The following is a 24,452-nucleotide window of genomic DNA, read 5'->3' as shown; positions in this document are numbered from 1 at the left end:
TTTAAAAGTCTACACTAGTGTACAGTAATGTCCTAGGCCTTTGCATTCACACGCCACACACTCATTCAAAGCAGCTTTCAGTCCTGCAAGCTTCTTTCATGGTAAGTACCCTTTAACCCTTGTACCATTTTTTATCTTTTATACTGTATTTTTAGCATTTCTCTCCTGTGTTTAGGTATGTTTAGATATACAGATACTTACCTTTGTATTGCAGTTGTCTACAGTATTCAGTACAGTAACATGCCATATAGGTTTGTAACCTAGGAGCAATAGGCTATACATACAGCATGTGAGTAGTAGGCTATACCATCCACATTTGTGTGAGTACACTCTTGTGTTTGCACAGTGACGAAATTGCCTGATGACACATTTGTCAGAGCATATCTCTGTTGTGAAATGATTCATGACTGTATGTATTAATGGTTTGTTAGAAAGTGATCACCGTCATGAAACAAATAGCATGTGAGGGGTGTTGGGAGGATATCTCAGGATCTCAGGCATAGCACTTCTCAACACTTACTATAATTGAACGTTTTCTGTTTTATTATATCTGTTCTATCATACAGGGCAAAAATTAGTCTATTTTGTTTCACATCTTTTTTTTTTTTACCCTTTACCTAGTAAATTCAGCTGCTAAATTCATATATCTTGATAGTCATGTCGTATATTCATCCAATATTGTGACATGAGTATAATTGTCATTTCAAATGAAGTCTTGGAATTCTAAATTGCAATTCTCCCTTAACTCAATTGCCAAAATAATACAAAAATGAAATGGGATAGGTGGACTTCAAATGAAACTCTCTTTTATGCCAAATTTGGGGTTGCTGCAAATCTGGGTGTTTTTTGAATCAGGTTTGTATCTGTCACCTCGTCAAGCATACACCTTTAGACTCATAGAATATATTTGAAGAACAGATAGGTAAACATCACCTTGTTTACATATCTGGTCAGTGTGTCCAGAGCGTATGAATCACAAATAAGGAAGATTAGTGTTTGAGGCTGTATTACTTAACCTATTAGTGTCTAACAAATTACCTCAAAAACTAGTGGCTTAAAGAACAATAAACATTATCTCACAGTTTTTGTGGGAAGTGTCTTCACTGGGTATTTTGGCTTGGGTATCTCATGAAGTTGCATTCAAGATGTCAGCAGGGCTGCAGTCATCAGAAGGCTGGACTGGGGCTGGAGGATTCACTTCCAAGATAGCTGGCTTGCAAGTTAGTGTTAGCTGCTAACAGGAGACCTCTCCCTAGGGCTGGTTGAGTGTCATTATGGTAAAGCAGCTGGCTTCCCTCAAAGTACCTGATCCAAATGTGCAAGACAGAGCCCTAATGTCTTTTATAACCTAACCTTGGAAGTCACACACCATAATTTCTGCAATATCCTATTGGTTTGCAGGTCAGAGCTACTCAGTGTGGGAGGGATCTGTAAAGACATGAATACCAGAAGACAGTGATCCTTGGGAGCCATTTGGAAGCTGGTTATCACAGGGAGCCATTGAAAAGGCACTGGGTAAATTAGATTTATATCCTAATCCATAGGTCCTGGCTCCATAAGGATAAAACACATCTGAAGTGCAAACAGAAGTCTGAGGAACCGCTGTCTATCATGGAAGGAGACCTCCTGACCTAAGACCTGCCTTAGAGGCTAGAGAGTCCTGGAAGAGAGTGAACCCTGGAGTCACTAGAGCCTGTCTTGACCTTTCTGCCCTGACCAAGCAAGGTCTGAATGACATCTCAGCCTTCAGTGATCAGCAATAGCTGTGTAACAATGGAGCGTTTGACTGACATGATGGAAAGGAAAGGTGAGGTGGCTCAGAGGTGGACAGAGCTCAGGAGAGAAAGGCTGTACATTTGGGGACACTGAAAAAGGAAATTCATTACTCCTACTAAGAAAGGTCACGTGTGTGTTAATTGACTATGCAGGGGAGACATTTGCTTTTTATCCTACTCATATGATTATTTGATTTTTTAAAATAAATTTTGAAATGCAATTTTTGATTCTTTTAAAGGGTATATTTAAATGAGAGAGACATTGTCGACCTGGATCTAGAGGTTTACAAGTTAATTTCTTTTTTTCTTTTTCTTTGAGAGAAGGAAAGAAGAAAAAAATGAGTAAAGGAGAGGAAGAAAGAGGAAGAGAAAGAGGGAGGGTGAACGGAAATATTGCTTTATTCTGAAAAAAAAATGGGTATTAATAATGGCCAATCAATGTTTCATTTAAACCTATGAGTAGGTGTGATGTGGTATTGACAAGAATGTATATTTTGTGTATTTGAAGTGGAGAGCTCTATAAATATTTGTTAAGTTTACTTGTTCAGGATCTGAGTTCGAGTCCTTGATATCCTTATTAATTTTCTGTCTCATTGAATCTAACTCTCTGTGTATCTGGGTGTTAGGATCATTAGCTCTTGTTGTTGCATTGATCCTTTTACCACTATATCTTTGTTGCTTTAAAGTCTATTTTATCTGATATGAGAATTGCAACTCCTGCTTTTTATTTATTCATTTATTTTTGCTCTCCATTTGGTTGGTAAATCTTTCTCCATCCCTTTGTTTTGAGTGTTTGTGTATCCTTGCATGTGAAACAGGTCTGGATGTAACATGCCGTTGGGTTTTGGCTGTGTCTTTTGATTGGGGGATTTAGTCAATTTAAATTTAGGGTTACTGCCATTTGATGTTTAACTGGCTGTTTTATCCATTCATTGATGTAAATTCTTCTTTATGTTCGTGCTCTTTACTTTTTGGTATATTTTTAGAAAGGCTAATACTGGTTGTTTCTTTTTGTGTGTAATGCTTCTTTCAGAAGCTCTTGTAAAGCAGGCCTGGTGGTAATAAAATCTCTGAGTTCTTGCTTGTTCATAAAAGATTTTATTTTTCCTTCAGTTGTGAAGCTTAGTTTGGCTGGATATGAAATTCTGGGCTGAAGGTTCTGTTCTTTGAGGATGTTGAATATTGGCCCGCACTCTCTTCTTGCTTGTAGAGTTTCTGCTGAGAGATCTGCTGTAAGTCTGATAGGCTTGCCTTTGTGGGTAACCTGACCTTTCTCTCTGGCTGCCCTTAGTATTTTCTCCTTCATTTCAACCCTGGTGAATCTAACGATTATATGCCTTGGGGTTGTTCTTCTTGAGGATTATCTTTGTGGTGTTCTCTGTATTACCTGGGGTTGAATATTGACCTGCTTTGCTAGTTTAGGAAAATTTTCCTGAATAATATCCTGAAGGGTATTTTCCAGCTTGGATTCATTCTCTCCGTCGCATTCAGGTACACCTATCAAACGTAAATTTGGTCTTTTCACATAGTCCCACATTTCTTGAAGACTTTGCTGATTCCTTTTTATCCTTTTTTCTCTAATCTCGTCTTCTTGTTTTATTTCATTAAGTTGGACTTTGACCTCTGATATCCTTTCTTCTGCTTGAACATTTCGAGTGTTTAAACCTGTGCATACTTCTCGGAGTTCCTGTATTGTATTCTTCAGTTCCATTAATTCGCTTATATTCCTAAGTTGTCTATTCTCAATAGGATTTCATCAAACCTTTTTTGCAAAGTTCTTAGTTTCTTTACGTTGGGCTACAACATGTTCTTTTAACTCACAGAAGTTTCTTATTATCCATTCCCTGAAGCGTGATTCTGTTATTGGGATGCGCTCATTCTCCATCAAGCCTTGTTTCATTGTTGATGTGGAACTGTGATCATCTTTAGAGGGAGAGGCGTTCTGATTTTGAGTATTCTCAGCCTTTTTACACTGGTTTTTTCCCATCATTGTAAATTTAATCCTCCTGTCGTCTTTGAAATTACCAACTTTCATATTAGGTCTCTTGAGTGGATGTCCAAGTTGTTAGTTCCCAGGGCCAGAACAGCAGTGTTAAGACTGATGGTACTTTTCTGCCCAGGTTTCTCCTGTCTGGCTTCCTTCTTGTGTCCGTAATATGCGACTCTGCCTTCCCAGGGCTCCAAACCTCAGTCAGAAGGGGAACCAGTCTCGTTTACTCTGCGCCAAGAGCTGCCGCGCTGAGGTGCCGTCACAGCCGCTGCGCTGGCCTCAGGAGTCGTGCTGGGGACCCGTGTGGGTCCTTCAAACCTCGGTCAGAAGGGGAGCCAGCCCTGTTTACTCTGTTCCGAGAGCTGCCGCGCTGAGGTGCCAGCGAAACCGCTGCGCCGGCCACAAGAGTCGCACTGGCGACCCGTGTGACTCCTCCACTGGGGTTCTTCTGCTCTGTGAGCGACCAGAATTTGTCTGAAAGTGTGGCGTCCTCTAGTTCTCTGCGCTTTCACTGAGAGCTGCAATCCCAAGATGTTAGCGATCAGCCATCTTGGATAGTTCCTCCTTAAATGTATTTTTAAACACTGTACTATAACATAAACAAAAGCTTCCTATTTCATCCCTCATCCCTGTTTCCATTCCTGAAAGACAACCACTTTCAACATTTTGTCTCAATATTCTGGTGTTCGCCTCCTTTTTTCTAAATAATATTCTTATACTGCTAATGCCTGATTTCTCAGTTTTACATATTTCCTGTTGATTTTTGATAATGGAGTTAAGGACTTAGCTCTCTTTCACTACCTAATCCTTTCTTTTTCACCACTACCATACTCTTTCACCATACTCTTCTCCTTGCCCTTCTTTCTAATATGGTATTTTTTGGAGATTGAAGGTTGACCAGATGTCAGGATCTGTATTTTCCCAATCTAGTCAATGTCTCCAGCAAGAAGTCCTAGATTTTGCTTGAGGAAAGCCAGAACTCCTACTTTTTGGGAGACAGACAAAGGAAGGAAGTGGGCATATTGGGCACCTCATCTTGCAATATGAGAAGTTTTATTTAATTTTTTTCTCTCTGCATTGCTTCAAACCCACCTTAATCTGGATCTGTTATGCCTGAAATCCAGAGCTTGTCCCATTCAGTATATCTAGAGAAAAAAATATTTTTTCTGTTGCCAATGTGAGGGAAATGTCACTATGCTGTGTTGGGTGAAAGAAGACATCAGGTGGTCTTAACACCTTTTTATGATATCTTACATTTGGTTTTCTGTTTTTCAGCCCGACTTCCAAACTTTTGTCAGTAGAAGTAATTAGTAGCTCCATTTCTGAACCTTTCTAGGGTCCTGCCATGGCTTCCCCACCCTCCTCCCACTCTCATTTAAGCTCCAGCTTTCTCTGATTAAGTTAGATACCACTCATTTGTCTGCTCTCTAGCTTCCCAAATTTTGACAGCTCTTACCAGTGAAAGTCTTCTATGTTCTTTGTCCTTATAAGTTTTAGCCTCCTTTTTTCCTTTATTAACGTTATGATTAGTTTGGAGGAGAGTGAAAACATGAATAAATAGAGGTATTCAGTCTTTCATTTTTAACCAAAAGGCCCTGAATTGTTAAGGGTAAAAACTAAATTAAGTTTTTTAAAAACATCATTAGAATCATGACTGTATTTCATTTTATTCTATGATGTTCCACATTACCTATAGCCAGTCTCTGATGAAGGTTTTTTTTCTAAATTCTTTTTTTTATTGGGGGGAGGGTGAAGTCTCACTCTGTCACCCAGGCTGGAGTGCAGTGGCACAATCTCAGCTCCCTGCAACCTCCCCCTCCCAGGTTAAAGTGATTGTCGGGTTCAAGTGACTCTCCTGCCTCTGCCTCCCGAGTAGCTGGGACTACAGGCACGCACCACCATCCCCAGGTAATTTTTTATTTTTAGTAGAGACAGGTTTTAACCGTATTGGCCAGGCTGGTCTCAAACTTCTAACCTCATAATCTGACTGCCTTGGCCTCTCAAAGTGCTGAAATTACAGGCATAATCCTCTACCATGGTTATAGAGTTGTACATAACAGCCTCAGAATTCTTTTAAACCAGGGGCTGGGCACTGTGGCTCACACCTGTAATCCTAGCACTTTGGGAGGCCAAGGTGGGTGGATCACTTGAGGTCAGGAGTTTGAGACCAGCCTGGCCAACATGATGAAACCTCATCTCTACTAAAAATACAAAAAATTAGCCAGGTGTGGTGGCAGGTGCCTGTAATCCCAACTACTCAGGAAGCTGAGGCAGAAGAATGGCTTGAAACTGGGAGGCAGAGGTTGCAGTGAGCGGAGGTCAGGCTGCTGCACCTTCCAGCCTGGATGACAGAGACTCCATCTCAAAAAAATAAATCATCTTAAAGGTCATCCTAATATTTAAATTTTTGGAGTATCTATTATTGTGTACTTTTTTTGTTGTTTTTTTTTGAGATGGAGTCTTGTACTATTGCGTGGGCTGGAGTGCAGTGGCATGATCTCTGGCTCACTGCAACCTCTGCTTCCCAGATTCAAGCAATTCTCCTGCCTCAGCCTCCCAAGTAGCTGCGATTACAGGTGTTAGCCACCACGCCCAGCTAATTTTTTGTATTATTTTAGTAAAGACGGGGTTTCACTATGTTGGCCAGGATGGTCTCAAACTCCTGACCTCGTGATCTGCCTGCCTTGGCCTCCCAAAGTGCTGGGATTACAGGCATGAGCCACTGCACCTGGCCTATTATTATGTGCTTAAGATAAACCTCCTATTCAAAATAAACAGCAAGATTCTAAAGAGATAAAATATTGACAATAGATTCATTGTGCACTCTATGCTTAGCCCTGCAGAAATCCCCATCAGACCCCATATGATTAAATTAGCCATCCATGTCCATTTCAATGTCTCTGTAGCTAGATGGCCATTAACATTTCTCATTACTTCAAGGATCATTCATCTGTAGAGGGTCCTATAACCTGGAACTGAAGATTTCCATATTTCTTTGTCTGAAACTTTGAAGCAAATCAGTTTTGTTTCTCTTCCCTCAGCTTGGTGTTCTCAGGAGTTTGCTCTTTCCGAGGAAGAAGAGGATACGACCAGGTCTCTTGTACGTCTTAAGCATTTATTTTGTTTCCTGTATTATTTTGCAGTCCAGGTACAGTAGGTTATTGTAACCTACCAATATGTTAGAAACAATAAATTGATGAAAATCAAAGTGAGAAAAAAATACAGATAGAAACTCAGAACCAGGGGAAATTTGAGATATGGCCATGCAGAAGCAGGTACACACAGGATTATTAAAGTTGCGTTCAAATTTAAATATGATCTGGAGAGTCAAAGCAAACTGGGACATTAAGTTTATTCCATAAGTTGTACAATTTATGAAGAAAAAAACTTAATGATTTAAGTAAAGAAAAGGTATTTCTGGCTGGGCGCGGTGGCTCACGCCTATAATCCCAGCACTTTGGGAGGCCGAGATGGGTGGATCACGAGGTCAAGAGATCGAGACCATCCTGGTCAACAAGGTGAAACCCCGTCTCTACTAAAAATACAAAAATTAGCTGGGCATGGTGGTGCGCGCCCGTAGTCCCAGCTACTCGGGAGGCTGAGGCAGGAGAATTACTTGAACCCAGTAAGTAGAGTTTGCAGTGAGCCGAGATCATGCCATTGCACTCCAGTCTGGGTAACAACAGCAAAACTCCATCTCAAAAAGAAAAAGAAAAGAAAAGGCATTTCATTGGTACCTTGGTCAAAAAGAAACTCTAAAACATAGTTGGACTTCAGTATCTGTAGATTCTGCATCCGTAGATTCAACAAACTGCAAATCAAAAATACTAAAAAAAAATGGATGGTTGCATCTTTACTGAACGTGTACAGACTTTTTGCTTGTCATTTTCTAAACAATATACTGTAACAACTATTTACATAGAATTCACATTAGGTTTTATAAGTAATCTAAGAATGATTTAAAGTATACGCGAGGATGTACATTGGTTATCTGCAAATACTACACCATTTTATATAAGGGACTTGAGCATCTGTGGATTTTGGTATCCATGGAGGGTCCTGGAACCAATTCTCTATGGTTTTCTAGGGACAACTGTAATTCCTTAATTCTTACAATTTTTAGCTCAGCTTTTAAAAGTCTTGGTCTTGGCCAAAGTTCAGAAATTAAAATTATCTGGAAGAATAAGTGGAAAACGTATCTTTCAAATGACTCTACATATATATTTTCTTCAATTGAGTTTTTAATCCAAGTTGAGCTCAATTGTACTAACATTCTGTGGCAAAGTCTTCTAGTTCTGATATCCATAGCTTTTCACATCTTTTTTATGGTCTTAGAAGATACAGTCTTCATCCTCATTTTATAAATTTTCATATTCTCTTCTGCTCTTGATTCTTTTTATTTCCACCTCTGAAGTCACTCACACTCCTATAGTTTGAATGTTTTCCATTTAACTGCCCCTTTTCCGCAGCTTATGTCTTTACCATCATGAAATATATGCACATACTTCTTTTGACCATATGAGCATATGCCTCATTTAGTTACCTCTTGGCCCTAGACAGGTTTGTGTTCAGATCTTGGCTCCGTGACTTATGAAGTGCATGACTGTGGACAAGTTTCCTAATCTTTTCGTGATTCAGTTGCATCATCTGTATGTCTGTAAATGGGGATAATAATGGTATTTATCCCATAGGTAGGTTGGGAGGGTTAAATACAGGTATTGTCATTTTTTTTTCTCAAATATTTTTGATCTGCCATTGGTTGAATCCATGGATGTTGAACCCACAAATATGGAGGACCAAAATTATAGTTTTATTAAGTGCTTACCATGTGCCAAGTGTATTGTGCTTTACATAGCTTATTTTATGTAATTATTATCAGACGTCGATAAAGTACATGTTATTTAATTTTTCTTAGTTAAGTGAAATGAAGCACAAAGTTTAAGAAGCTTATGTAACATCATGCATCAGTGTGTCATAAACCCAGGATTCAAATCCATACAGTCTGACTCTAGGGCCCACACACTATGATACTGTCCAGATAGATGGAGGCTCATTATGAGTGAAGAAATACAAAAGCCAATTACCCATTCATATAGTTTGTCTATTTTATAATGTTAGTTTTTTTTCTCTATTTGAAATTAGAATATGTTAAAAATACCTGCTTCAGTATTAGGACTTAGGATTTATGCAGGTACCTTCTCCCGATCTGTCACTTTTATCATTTATTTTTTGTTGTATAGACACTTAAGTTTGGATAGTTATGTTTACTGTGTGATAAATATGGATAAATATGTATATGTAATAGAATTCAGTCAAAATATACAATTAATATTTAAGTCTTTTTTTCATGAGTTGCCAATGTTGATTTTTTCTAAGATATCTTTTCTAACATTAGACCATAGAGATAATCTCTGTTCAAAGCTTTGTTTTCCATTTTTAGTCTTTAATCCAACTGGATTATAATATAGTAATTGGTTTGAGATAGGAATGTACTGTTAAGTCTATTAGTAGAATTATCTTTGCACTTAGAAGAGTGGTTGTTCCAACACGTTTATTAAGTAGATCTTCCTTTTGTGATGCCACCTTTACTGTATACATACATGATTGTTTCTAAGCTTTTACTCTTTTGCTTTAATCTGTTTGTCTACGTTTGTATCAGTACTATATTTTGTGTGTATGCTTTACATTGTTTTAATTACTGTTACTTTATAATAATCCTTATATATGGGCAATGATTTCACCACTTATTTATGTGTACACATTATACTTAGTTTTTCAAAAATTTCTCAGCTACTTTGGGACCTCTGGGCTTCCATTTGAATCTTAGAATTAGTTTATCTAATTCTAGGAAGAAATCCTATTGGGGATTTTCACTGGAATAATGCAGACTAATTGGAGAAGAATTGAAAAAAATATTTATATATATATATATATATATATATATATACACACACACACATTTTTTTATATGTATGTAAATATATACATATTTTTGTATACATTTGTATACATATACATTTGTCTCTTCTTTTAGTCCTGATTTTAATATTTTGAATCTTCTCTCTTTTCTTTCTCATATTGTCCATTTTGTCAATTTTTAGTTTTATTGATTCTCTCTAATGTAATTTTATTCTGTATTTCTTTAATTTCCATTCTAATGTTTGTTTATTTCCTTTTGGTTACTTCAGATTTAGTTTGATCATCTTCTTAGTACCTTTTTGTTTTAATTGAAGCAGAGTCTCCCTCTGTCAACCAGGCTGAAGTGCGGTGACATGATCATGCTTGATTTCCCAGGCTCAGGTGATCCTGCCATCTCAGCCCCATTCCTAACCTCCCAGTAGCCAAGGCTGTAGGATAGGAACTCACCATCATGCCCAACTAAGTTTTTGTATTTTTTGTGAAGATGGGGTTTCACCATATTGCCCAGGCTGGTCTTGAACTCTGGGCTCAAGCAATCTACCTGCCTTCTAGTTTTTTGGTTTTTTTTTGTTTTGTTTTGTTTTTTGAGACATAGTTTCACTCTTATTGCCCAGGCTGGAGTGCGTGTAATCCTAGCTACTTGGGAGGCTAAGGGATGAGAATCACTTGAACCCAGGAGGTGTAGGGTACAGTGAGCTGAGATGGTGCCACTGTGCTCCAGCCTGGGCAGATTATAAGCAAGAAAATAGAAGACTCAAACACCATACAACAACCAGACCCAACAGATACCTATATATCACATTGTTCAACAGAATACACATTCTTCTCAATTGAATATAGAGCACTCTCTGAGATAGAAAATATGTTAGTCTATAATAGAAGCCTCAATAGGCCTACTACACAGGACGCTGAGGCAAGAGGGTCACTTGAACCCCGGAGGTTAAGGCTATAGTGAACTATTATAATCACGCTTGTGAACAGCTACTTCTGAAGTAGAAGAATTGTTTGAGCCCAAGAGTTTGAGGCTGCAGTGAGCCCTGATTGCACCAGCCTGGGCAACAGAGTGAGACTCTATCTCTTAAAAAAAAATAAAATAAAACTAATAAATAAAAAGAATTACCACCTTCTCTTAATTGCTCACCACCAAAATCTCTATTGTTTCTGAGTACGCCCTTAAACTTGAACTTTGCCATAACTCTTGCAGATAAATTTATTTCCTTGTCTCTTCACATTTGTCAAGCCTAAAACAAGAAAAATAATACAATTATTCAAATTTAGGATTTAAAAAGAGCATATAATAAAAAAATAGAATAAGATTTAAATGTTGAGAAAAAAACAAAAACAAAAATAAAAAGTTGAGAGGAGTTCCACTTCTAGGATAGCAATGTAAAGTATTCCATGGACCTAATCCCCAGTAAAACAAGCATAACTGGTGGGAAGCATTTAAACCTGCAGATTGTGGCTCAAATGCCATGGACTGTTATAGTTATTTTTTTTTTTTAAACAAAGTTTTAGTGGTTTATTATTGTTATTAAATGGTTCTTTATTTGCTATATGCCTTTAGGATAATTTCCAGAAATTTTAATCTTTAAAAATTTTTACCAGTGTTTATATAAACTTATCAAGGTATTCTTACCTTTTAAAAGGATAATAGTAGCTACTTTATAGCCTTATTAGGAGAATTTTAAAAGCTAATATAGCAAAATATATGCCTAGCATGTAACAAGTAGTCAGTAGATGACAGTGATGATAATATTAATGATAGTAATGATCTCAACATCATAGAGATCATTTCTCAGAAACATTAATTGAAATACAGCCTTGGGCTGGGTGTGATGGCTCACACCTGAAATCCCAGCACTTTGGGAGGCTGAGGTGGGCAGATCACCTGAGGCCAGGAGTTCTAAGACTACACTGGCCAACATGGTGAAACCCTGTCTCTATTAAAAATACAAAAATTAGCCAGGTGTGGTGGTGGGCACCTGTAATCCCAGCTACTTGGGAGGCTGCAGCAAGAGAATTGCTTGAACTCGGGAGGCGGAGGTTGCAGTGAGCCAAGATCGTACGACTGCACTCCAGCTTGGGCAACAGAGCGAGACTCTGTCTGTGAAAGAAAAAGAAAGAAATTCAGCCTTTGGTGATTTCCATTTGTATTTCCCATTTTATCTTGTCCCATTTGTACAATTTCTTGGATAAATTCCCCTAAGTGTGGGATATGCGGATGCTTTTTTCTCCCCCTAGAGAATCTTTGCAGTTAAAAGGTTTTTCTTTATTTCCTTATTTGGATATATAATTTTTTTAATGGGAAGAGCTAGATATTATTGATCAAATCACATTCTTTTTTAGAAATTTGGCATTTGTTTGTTGGTTTCTGGTATATCATTCTCATAGATTTAATTCCCATCCTTTAATTGTAAATAAAACAAACAAAAGACTGAAACCTGAGTCCCTTTCTTTGATAGTTGACTATTGACTCTGTCCTTAGCTGTATTAGCCACCATGTATATTTTCTACAGCTGCTCACATCCTTCAGCCATGGATTCAGCTCCCAATTTTAGGTTGATGACTAAAAAGTTTTCATCTCCTTTCTTATATCTAACTCCATAGTGAATATTTCCATCTGAAAGTCCGATAGCAAGCTTGTCCAACCTGCAGCTAGTAGGCCACATGCAGCCCAGGACAGCTTTGAATGTAACCCAATACAAATTTGTAAGCTTTCTTAAAACATTATTAGATTTTTTGTGTGTGATTTTTTTTTTTTTTTTTTTTTTTTTTTTTTAAGCTCATCAACTGCTATCAGTGTTAGTGTATTTTATGTGTGGCCCAAGGAAGCCAAAAGATTGGATACCCTGTCCTACAGGAATTTCATGCTTTGCATGTTCAAATTTTCATGCCTCTCTTCCCTCCTCTTGCCTTATTTCTCTTACCTCTCTACTCTCTGCCATGTTCCCTTTTTCCCTAGATCACATAAACATCTGGACAGGTTCTGAGCCAGTTACCCATGAGTCATGTTCAATTCTTCCATCTCTGTCACAGCCCAGTAAAAATCAATGACCACTGTCTCTAGCTTCCTGCATAAGAGATGTTAAATGAATAAGTTTGCTAACTCAATAACTAACATACCTTTCAAGGATATTTCTGCTATGCTGTATTTTCCCTACAGTATAATGTTAAATTAAGTAAATATGAAGACCTGATAAAATTTATAGTGAACTCTGACCCCTGAGTACCAGCTAAACAAGTTCTTACATGTTTTGATCACAGTGCCTAATTTTGACCGCAAATGAATTAGTGTTATGTTTTTACAGGAAACAGTGACATTTAAGGATGTGGCTGTTGACCTTACCCAGGAGGAATGGGAGCAAATGAAACCTGCTCAAAGGAACTTGTATCGGGATGTGATGCTGGAGAACTACAGCAATCTAGTCACAGTGGGTAAGGTAGCTTGGTAGCTTTGCAATTTAACAGAGAATTCTTTTTCATTTCTGAAATGTGTGAAGACTGTAACTTGCCAGATGAGTCTAGCCTTTCCTTTCTCCACATGACTGTATGTACTCCACTCTTAAGTGTTAAAAGCTAATTACTTTGTGTCATTGTGTAAGTTCATTCATCCTCATCTTTCGTAAACTTTCATGCTTGGACTTAGCCAAGATCTGGATGGTTGTCTCCAGCATTAACATCCAAGTCCTTTGCTCTTTCTTGTAAAAGGCTGTCAAGTCACCAAACCGGATGTGATATTCAAGTTGGAGCAAGAAGAGGAGCCCTGGGTGATGGAGGAAGAAATGTTTGGGAGGCACTGTCCAGGTGAATAAGTGAAAAGCAACTCTGACTGAGAAAGCCACATGAGAGTTGTTGAGTGAAGGGTTGATATCATTTCACAATTTCTAGGATTTTCTTAAAGGCCCTAGTTTTCTAGAATGACAAATGGTATGGAGTACTTTAGATTACTGTGACATTTCTAGATATTATTCTCCCTACATTGTAGATATTTTCCTCTTCTAAATTGTAGAGAGCCATTAGCCCTATCTGATTTCATAATACCAACCTTCCCTAATCATTCACAGCATTACTTTCAGGATTATTGTTCCTCCCTATGATCCTTGGGCTCTTTCTTTCCTTTATGTTCGTGGTTTCATTTTTGTATGCATTCAGCATTTCATTGTTGTGTAGTAATTTGAAAACATGTTTGTTTCACACTTAGTTTTTTTTTTTTATTTGTTTCCATTTTAAAAAGCCTCAGACTTGTGTTTGGTTAACAGTAGTTTCGCTTCCCATTGTACTTCACAACCCTCACAATCCCGCGGCTTAGAAATGTAAAAGTTTCTGACTTAGAAATCCCACAATATCTCCTTTCTTCTTATTTCTGCCTTCGATTCCTTTAATTTTTTGAAAATACAGGAGGTCCATATTTGGTTAAAAAGAATATAACCAGTGGAACCAGTATTATACCTATAAAACCAATATTATACCTTTTGTGCAAAAGTAAATCTTCCTCTTATCCTTGATACAGTCTCTTCCTTTCCTCAGTCGCATATACTTTTTTGGAGTTATCCCGGCTATTTTTGATTATTTTACTATATGAATTTTAGACGTGGCCATCTATTTTCAGAGAAAAGCGTGTTGGAATTTTTATTGCAATTGTGCTAAATATATAAATTAACTTTTGGAAATTTATCATCCTTTTAATGCTAAGGTTTTCTGTCTAAGAATACACTCTATTCTTGTTCAGATTTTCATATGATCTTTTGTGTCCTTTAGAAATGGAACTTTCCAAGTTTTCCCATTGTAGCTTTTGTGTATTTCACTGTAATAATGGGTGAGAAAGCTGTAAAACCATTCTTATTTACAGATAATGAGATTGTAGCCCTGGAAAACACAAGAGAACCAATTGAGAAAGTACAAGAAATAGTAAGAGAACTCAGTGAGGTGGCAGGATATCAAATTAACAAATAAAAGTCAATAGCTTTCATGTATATATCAATGACCAAGTAGAGGATACTAAGGAAAGAAAACTACATTTATTAGTAGTAAGAACAAAGATGAAATACTATTCTGTGCATGGATATATAACAGTATACCAAACAAAATCCTGTCATTATGAGCTTATAATTTAGTAGAAACTAGAGTCCCTGAGATTTTGCATATAACAAAATATCTTTTTAATATTGGTTAATAGTTGATAGTTGGCCACGTGTAAAATGCTTGAGCCGTACTTTCTTTTCCAAATGGTTTTGGAGACAGTTACCTGAGGGATTTAGACAATACTCTGTTGTTTCCTAGATTTGAATGTTGATTGAAGTCTGAAGCCTGATTATTTCCCCTCGTAGGTGACTTATTTTCCTGGATACCTATAAGTTTCTTTTTCTTTAAAGCTTAAGTGGCTTTATGAGGCTATGTCTTGGTGTTGGTCAGTCGGTATCAGTTTTTCCTTTCAACTTGTGGATTCATGCTTTTTGCTCCTTCAACGTCGTACAGATTTCATGCTGGTTTATTTTATGGTTATCATTGTCATCTTTGGATGAAGGTATTTCCTGCTGTTATCAGGGCCAGATGAAGTCCATTATGTTTCTGCCACAATCTCAAGATATCTGGCAAAAAATGATTCATTCATTCTGCCCAAAAGGGGGTGCCTCTGTCTTAGAGAACTCTTTTCCCTGTACTTTCCATTTGAGATAAGAAACAGAAACTGCTATCTCTGGGTTTCTTCCCTGACTGATCCAGTCTATCCTGTGTTCGTTCCTCCTATTCTGGGGATGGAGTTTAGCTATCTTTAAGTTTCACTAAAGATGTATTTTTTTTTCTTTTCTTTTCGACGGAGTCTTTTTCTGTCACCCAGGCTGCAGTACAGTGGCACGATCTTGGCTCACTGCAACCTCCACCTCCCAGGTTCAAGCAATTCTCCTGCCTCAGCCTCCCAAGTAGCTGGGATCACAGGCATGCACCACCATGCCTGGCTAATTTTTGTATTTTTTAATAGAGATGGAGTTATACCATCTCAAACTCCTGACCTCATGATCTGCCTGCCTCAGCCTCCCAAAGTGCTGGGATTACAGGCATGAGCCACTGTGCCTGGCCAGAAGATGTATTTTCTTTTTCTATTTCTTATCCATGTTTGCAGAGTGGAGAGGAGATAGATGTTTAATTCTACCAATTGAAATAGGAAATCTTCTATTCTGTATTTGATCCATTTCACTCTTCTTGGAAATGTCTTTCTTCTTTGGGCTTCTCTAAAGGATTCAAATTCTTCCTTCGTTCTGGTTTATTGTTTATTTCTGCTTATGAAATATCTTTTACATGACTCCTTTCTCATCTCTCACTGAACATCACCCAAAGCAGTTCTGAATTACAGTAGACTTCTTTTTCCTCTGAGTATCTTCATGCAATATCTGTGTTCATGGTATTAATAGGTATTTAACTCTAGAAATGACAGCATAGGAATATGTATCTTTAATGCCTTCAGAATTTTGAAACTCTTCATGTCTCTGCTGTTAATTATGAATGCTGTTACCTAAATTCTAGCAGTTATTTAAGTTTAATCTCATAGTAAATGGTCCTCAACATTTCCAGCCTACATTGGTCTTGCCCATCACTCGACTAACATTCTATTACATGTCTACCAGCATGGTTGGAGTCTGAAAACATATACTGTTTTACATATATTTTCATATTTTGATGTCTACCACTTGTTTATTAGTCCACCTGGAGAAAGAAAAACTTTTCTTCTTTTTCTTCTTTTTTTTTTTTTGAGACGGAGTTTCGCTCTTGTTACCCAGGCTGGTGTGCAATGGCGCGATCTTGGCTCACCGCAACCTCCGCCTCCTGGGTTCAAGCAATTCTCCTGCCTCAGCCTCCCGAGTAGCTGGGACTACAGGCGCATGCCACCATGCCCGGCTAATTTTTGTAGTTTTAGTAAAGACAGGGTTTCACCATGTTGACCAGGATGGTCTTGATCTCTTGACCTCGTGATCCACCTGCCTCGGCCTCCCAAAGTGCTGGGATTATAGGCGTGAGCCACTGCACCCGGCCTATTCTTCTTCTTAATGATTCACGAATTGATATAAAGCTATATTTGGGAAGACTTTTCTTATTTTTGGTTGTTTTAAAATTTTACCTATAGATTTTCAAAATAAATGTGGACGAAATCAGGCTAGAGTTAGAAAAACAGGGCATAGTCTCTGTCTAGTGAGCTAGCATTGAATGTTAAATTGCATGTGAAGCATCTATTTAGTAAATGAGTAAACCAGATAAAAAACACCAAAAAAGTTTTAAGAGAAGGGCTGTATTTGGATGCAGTGTCTCATGCCTGTAATCCCAGCACTTTGGGAGGCTGAGGTGGATGGATCATGATGTCAGGAATTCAAGACCAGCCTGGTCAACATAGTGAAACCCCATCTCTACTAAAAATACAAAAAAAAAATTAGCTAGGCATGGTGGTGTGTGCCTGTAGTCCCAGCTACTTGGGAGGCTGAGGCAAGAGAATTACTTGAACCCAGGAGATGGAGGTTACTGTGAGCTGAGATCATGCCACTGCCCTCCATCTTGGGGAGAAGCCATTTTCCTGTAAGATCTATAGACTTATTAAAAACTAAAAAACATAACAAAATGTTTAGAAGTAAAATTAGCATGTCTGTTTGTGGGGCAAAATTAGAAACATGGCCTAATTGGAGGAGAGAGGAATGTAAGGGATTAATGAAATCAAGGATGAGTTTTCCATTGTGGAGTCAGAAAGTTCTGAATTTTGCCAGCATTCATGTCCCTTTTTTTTTTTTTTTTTTTTTTTTGCTGTCTTTTATTTTCAAACTTTTGTTGTCAATTTAGTTTAATTTTTCTCCTCTTTAATCACTGAAGCTATAGTTTTGCCCTGTGCATGGAGGCAGCATGGTTACAGTGGTCAATTACAAGCAGGGGCTTATAACAGAATATGAAGGTTAAAAAACATCTAGTTATCTGAATTTAAGTTATCCACAGTTGATAGTACTCCAGAGGCATGGAAAACCAGTATAGAACTAATGATGTTGGAATGTTATCATTTTGGGTGATAGTATGAAAGAAAAAAGTCAAAACACAATGGAGTTTGATATAAAGACAGTTTCAGTGTATAGAAATGAACATAGGATAAGATGATAGTATCTCCTGTTAGAACACTGTGGTGGAATCAAAGATTGCTTGCCTCCTGATGAGCTTCATTCTTTTTATTCAATAAAATCAGACCTCCCTATTTCTAATATGTCTTGTTCTTTAAGCACATACAAAAATGAAATGTAATTAGATGGAAAGTTGGAGCTCTCTCCATATTTATTACCAATTTTGGATTGTGTTTAGTTTGGACAGACTAATCTTCAAGTGTGTTAATATAGAAATAAAGGAATTTGAACTTTATGAAAATTAATTTGCTTGTGGTATGCAGACTGGACAAAAGATAGACTTGTCAGGATCATGTGACAGTTAACTAAGCAAAAGTAATGAGAACTTGGGTTATTATTTGTTTCTCTTAACCTAATGTAGCTGTTATTACCACTTCTTTTCTTTTTAATATGCATTTTTAGTTTTTACAAAGTATGCCTATATATTACTTGTTTTAGAGAGCCAGTAGAAATATCGAATTATAGCAATGCTCTGCTCTGACCTCACATTTCACCTCCTTTAGTCAATTATTTTTTATTTTTTTAACTATTTCTTTTGTTGTCAACCTACATATTTTGAAACAAATGTTTATACTACTCTGTAAATATTTTTGTAGTCATTTTCAAACATTAGAGAGAGAGAATATAAGGAATCCTTATGTGTTTATCACTCAGCTTCAACAGTTACTGACATTTTGTTAGATGTGTTTACTCTATTTCTCTCTTACCCCCAATCCAGTTTTGTTGTTTTGGTTTTTTGCTGAACTACTTTACATTTTGTTTTAAATACTACTGTATGTATTGCCAAGAGATTTTTTTTTTAAATCCTGCAATATTTCTAACCCAACAACATTGGTAATAATTTCTTACTATCATCTGCTACTTAGTCTCTGTTATATATTTCATTGTCTCAAGACTGTTGCTTATGGCTGGTTTATTTGAATCAGGATTCAGATAAAATCTGCACATTCTTAGTTCACCGGCTATACAAAAACAGGCTGTGGGTATAGTTTGCCAGCCCCTGCTCTAGATATATATTACTCTGGATTTGGCATTTAACCTTCTTGTGGTGGTGGTTGACATGCTGCTTCATCCCATTTTTTCTATAATCTGGCTTTACTTGATGCAGGTTCAGATCTTTGGCAGGTATATTTCATAGGGGATGTTGTGTTCATCCTATTGCATCTATGTCAGTTTGTCCCACTTAGAGACATAATTGAGATTGATCAGTAGATTCATGTGTTGTCAGTCCAAATTCTCATATTTCAGTGGTCTGTATCAACCTTTCACTTAAGGATTTTAGCACATATTGACCATCATAGCCTAGATCCATTATTTTATTAGAGCATCTTTCACTTTTATTAGCTGAAATTCTCCCATAAAGAAAAACTCTCATTAACTATTTGATTTCACTGAAATACAGTTTCTCAGGCCAGGAAAAACAAGTACTCTTTCTCTTTAAAAGCTTTTAGAATAATGATTGGTGCCCTCGAGGTTTCCAAAATTTGTCCAGTTAAATAATTATAAATTTATATAATTTGAGCATCAGAATATATTATATGCATATTAATCATGTTTTTCATATATTATTATTATATTGGAGACAGAGTCTTGCTCTGTCACCCAGGCCGGAGAGCGGTGGTGTCATCTAGGCTCACTACAACCTCCACCTCCTGGGTTCAAGCAAATCTTGTGCCTCAGCCTTCCAAGTAGCTGGGATTACAGGTATGTATCACCACCTGTAATTTTTGTGTTTTTTAGTAGAGATTGGGTTTTGCCATGCTGGCCAGGCTGATCTTGAACTCCTGGTCTCAAGTGATCAGCCTACTTTGGCATCACAAAGTGCTGGGATTACAGGCTTGAGCCACCGCACCAGGCCCATATATCAGTATTCAAATTGTCTCATCTTTAGCAAGAGGGATTTTCGACTAATCCTGTAAATTTCCCACTCTAGACATGGAAATAGCCATTTCTTTAAAAGCTTTTCCCTGTTTTAGCAGCAGATTATATTGGAGACTGCAATCTGGGTATTACAGTTGCTCTTCAGTACTGAGTTATTGCTTCCATAGCTTTTAAGTGGACAGAGCTAGGAAAAAAATGCATCTTTTAAAAGGAAAAAAAAAAAAAGGAAAAAAATATGAATTTATGTTGATATATCCAATTAAAATAAAAAAGTACAGGGTCCTTTTATGCTGAAAATCTTGGCTCCTTCTTATATTAATTATTTCTATAATTCATATATATTTCTCACCCATGGTACTATTGACATTTTGAGCCAAAGAATTCTTTGCTCTGGGGGACTGCCTTGTATGTTGTGGGGCATTTAGCAGAATCCTCTGCTTCTGTTCACTAGGTAACAGCAACACCACCCCTTTTTCTCCCCCTCATCTTTCCAGTTGTGGAAACCAAAAATGTCTGTAGACCTTCCAGACTTTGCCAAGTGACCCTTAGGGAGTAAAACTGAGTGATCTATCTTCTTTCTTTATATATTAGTTTCAAATTAACAGTAATACTAATATTACTAATAATAAAAAGACAACTAAATGTGGCCAGGCGCAGTGGCTCAAGCCTGGGATTACAGCACTTTGGGAGGCTGAGGCGGGTGGATCACGAGGTCAAGAGATCGAGACCATCCTGGTCAACATGGTGAAACCCCGTCTCTACTAAAAATATAAAAAATTAGCTGGGCACGGTGGCGCGTGCCTATAATCCCAGCTACTCAGGAGGCTGAGGCAGGAGAATTGCCTGAACCCAGGAGGTGGAGGTTGCAGTGAGCCGAGATCGCGACATTGCGCTCCAGCCTGGGTAACAAGAGCGAAACTCCATCTCAAAAAAAAAGACAACTAAATGTAGTTTAAAATTTCTTTGGGATTTTCTTCCTTAGAATATATTCTAATAGGGATATATAGTCAAACTACTATGTTTAAGGTCACTCGAAGTAATTTTCTATGTGATTATGGTCCTCATTTGATAAGTAGGTTTACTTGTTTCAGTTTTTTTCTACTTTTAGGGATTGCTTTGGCATTTTATCTTTTTGGATATGATTTTTATTTTTTCTTTTTTTTTTGAGACGGAGTTTCACTGTTGTTACCCAGACTGGAGTGCAATGGCACGATCTCGGCTCACTGCAACCTCCGCCTTCTGGGTTCAAGCAATTCTCCTGCCTCAGCCTCCCAAGTAGCTGGGACTACAGGTGCGCACCACCATGCCCAGCTAATTTTTCTATTTTTAGTAGAGACAAGGTTTTACCTTGTTGACCAGGATGGTCTTGATCTCTTGACCTCGTGATCCACGTGCGTCGGCCTCCCAAAGTGCTGGGATTATAGGCATGAGCCACCGCACCCGGCCAATGTTAATTTTTTCATATGTAAAATATATACATGATTTTAATGTCAAAACTCTTAAGTTACAGTTAGAGAAGTCATGGTTCCATTCAGTACCCGTAAGTGAAAAAAAAAAATCAGTGTACAGAACAGTGTTTAGAATATGTTATCTTTTATGTGCAAATGGATGGGAAGAGGGAGAAGTGTGTGTGTGTGCATAAAATATATATTAAAAATACAGTTGGCCCTCGGAAAACATGGTTTAAACTGCATGGGTCCACTTATATGCTGATTTTCTTATGCCTCCACCACCCCAAGACAGCAAGACAAACCTCCCCCTCAGCTTACTCAACGTGAAGATGATGAGGATGAAGATGTTTATGATGATCCACTTCCCCTTAATGAATAATAAATGTATTTTCCTTATGATTTTTGTAATAACGTTTTATTTTCTCTAGATTATTTTATTGTAAAAATGCAATATATAATACATATACAAAATATGTGTTAAGCAACTATCTTATCAATAAGGCTCAGGTCACCAGTAGGCTATTACTAGTTAAGTTTTGGAAGACTGAAAAGTTAGAGACAGATTTGCAATTATATGGAGGACTGGCACCCCATGCCCATATTGTTCAAGGGCCAACTGTATATATGATATATGTGTGTATCGAAACATATGATGTATATATATATGTGTATGTGTTTGTATGTTTTTTTAAATGATGAGAGAATAATCTAAGAACTAATAAAAATAGTTATCTAGAGAGCAAAGCAGGAATCAGTGTTTCAGGGACAGCGTAGAACCTGGACTTCCCTAAATATGCTGCTGTTTGGTAATTTGTCAGTTTTTATCAACTGGATATAAATGGAAGATGAAGTTTCGTAGTGACACCACAATCATGTCTCGTTTCCTTTTTTTTGGAATATAGATACATCACAATTCTTAGCTAATTCAGTGTCACCGCTTTCTTTATGATTGTTGACATACTGTTTACTACTGAGGCAAGAAATGACTCTTCAGTACCTATACTTATGTAACTTTCTGTCACTCCTAGAGTTACTACTTGCCGTATTTTTCTGCTTCCTATGTATTTTTAATTTAAATGACACCCTCAAAATTGTTTGTTTAAATAAGAAATTCATCATTCTTATTACTTTACCTCATTTTGATGCATGAAGGGATAAAAGGGAAATTCTAAGGATCTTCTAAAATTCTAAATTTTAAAAAGGATAGAAGAAACTTTTTATGTTTTTTAACTACTGTAGAATGGTTGGATCAGAACCTAGAAGCTTTTTGTTTGTTTGTTTTTTGTTTATTTGGAGACTTGAATCTTGCTCTGTTGCCCAGACTGAAGTGCAGTGGCACGATCTCAGCTTGCTGCAACCTCTGCCTCCCAGGTTCAAGCAGTTTTCCTGCCTCAGCCTCCTGTGTAGCTGAGATTACAGGCATGTACCACCACACTCAGCTTATTTTTGTATTTTTAGTAGAGACAGGGTTTCACCATGTTGGCCAGGCTGGTCTTGAATTCCTGACCTCAGCCTCTCAAAGTGCTGGGATTACAGGCATGGGCCACCACGCCTGGCCTAAACCTAGAAGTTTTGTGGGGGGACCCAAATGCCAGCATCTATTGTGCCTTTTAATCTTTTTATCTCCTATGTGGAGGTACGTGCCAGCAATCATGAAGCTAAATAACAGAAAGGGATTGGAGATCTCACTCATATTATAGTATATAGCTAATCAAAATCACATGGGAACTCTACATACAGTTATGTCTAGGAAATGTAGTTTTAACTGCCTCAGCCTTTACAGATTGGAAAAGCATAGTGGGAGATTAGAATACATGTTACTTAATCAGATCCATGATATCTGCCTTGGTGTGTAACTGCTGTTTATTCAGATTTTAATCCTCTTCTTTTTAGTCCCACTGTTATCCTACCCACTCGCCCTTTTTGTATGTGATCAGGACTTGCTATATTTCCCAGACTTGGCTTAAACTCCTGGGCTTTAGCAAGCCTTCCAAGTAGCTGGGAATACAGGTGCAGACCACCGCATCTTGTTTTTTAAATTAACAAACGTCATCTTTTAGGTTGATTTTAGGTTCACAACAAAACTGAGCTTTGTATAGAGCTCATGAAAAAGTATAAAGTGGGCTGGGCGTGGTGGCTCATGCCTGTAATCCAAGGACTTTGGAGGCCAAGGCGGGTGGATCACCTGAGGTCGGGAGTTCAAGAACAGCCTGACCAACATGGCAAAACCCCATTTTGAAAGAGAGAGAGAGAGAGAGCAAGGGAGGGAGGGAGGAAGGAGGGAAGGAAGGAGGGAATGAGGGAAGGAAGGAAGGGAGGGAAGGAGGGAGGGAAGGAAGGAAGGAAGGAAGGAAGGAAGGAAGGAAGGAAGGAAGGAAGGGAGTATAAAGTGGCTGGGTACAGTGGCTCACGCCTGTAATCGCAGCATTTGAGAGGCCAAGGCAGGCAGATGACGAGGTCAGGAGATTGAGACCATTCTGGCCAACATAGTGAAACCCCGTCTCTACTAAAATACAAAAAAAAAAAAAAATTAGCGGGGCATGGTGGTGCGTGACTGTAATCCCAGCTACTCAGGAGGCTGAGGCAGGGGAATTGCTTGAACCTGGGAGGGGGAGGTTGCAGTGAGCTGAGATCGTGCCACTGCACTCCAGCCTGGGCAGCAGAGCAAGCCTCCGTCTTAAAAAAATAAAAAGTAAAAAGTGTATAGATACCCACTGCCCCAGCACACACACAGTTTTCCCCACTACCAACATCTAGCACCACAGTGGTATATTTGTTACAATCAATGAACCTCCATTATTATTATTATTATTATTTTTTTTTTTTTTTTGGAGATGGAGTTTCATTCTTGTTACCCAGGCTGGAGTGCAATGGCGCAATCTCGGCTCACCGCAACCTCCGCCTCTTGGGTTCAGGCAATTCTCCTGCCTCAGCCTCCTGAGTAGCTGGGATTACAGGCACGCACCACCATGCCCAGTTGATTTTTTTGTATTTTTAATAGAGACGGGCTTTCACCATGGTGACCAGGATGGTCTCGATCTCTTGACCTCGTGATCCACCCGCCTCAGCCTCCCAAAGTGCTGGGATTACAGGCTTGAGCCACCGCGCCCAGCTCATTATTATCATTATATACATTATTATTACCCAAAGTCTGTAATTTACGTTAGGGCCACTCCTGATGTTATACATTCTATGGGTTTTGATATATGTATAATGACTCAGACCCATTATAGTATCGTACAGAATACTTTCATTGCCCTAAAACTCCTCTTCCTCCTATTTATTCCTTCTC

The 24,452-nt window shown here is 38.0% G+C and overlaps 1 protein-coding gene across 5 annotated transcripts in view; it reads left to right on the top strand.

The window, feature by feature from the left end:
- ZNF568 (zinc finger protein 568) overlaps window positions 1–24,452 on the top strand; it is a 33,397-nt gene that overhangs the window by 4,235 nt on the left and 4,710 nt on the right. The window contains exons 3-7 of one of the 5 annotated variants that reach the window (XM_035287182.3): window positions 1,545–1,807; window positions 5,589–5,673; window positions 6,807–6,865; window positions 12,993–13,119; window positions 13,393–13,488. In XM_035287182.3, the coding sequence (XP_035143073.1) occupies window positions 13,050–13,119; window positions 13,393–13,488 (166 nt within the window). In that variant the 5' untranslated portion in view covers window positions 1,545–1,807; window positions 5,589–5,673; window positions 6,807–6,865; window positions 12,993–13,049. The other 4 variants (XM_008987891.5, XM_078359118.1, XM_035287184.3 and 1 more) reach the window with 4 other exon arrangements.

The sequence above is a fragment of the Callithrix jacchus genome, chromosome 22, assembly GCF_049354715.1.
Source record: "Callithrix jacchus isolate 240 chromosome 22, calJac240_pri, whole genome shotgun sequence".
Taxonomy (NCBI): domain Eukaryota; kingdom Metazoa; phylum Chordata; class Mammalia; order Primates; family Cebidae; genus Callithrix; species Callithrix jacchus.
The sequence above is the reverse complement of the archived record's forward strand: the minus strand, read 5'-3'. Positions and strand labels throughout refer to the sequence as shown.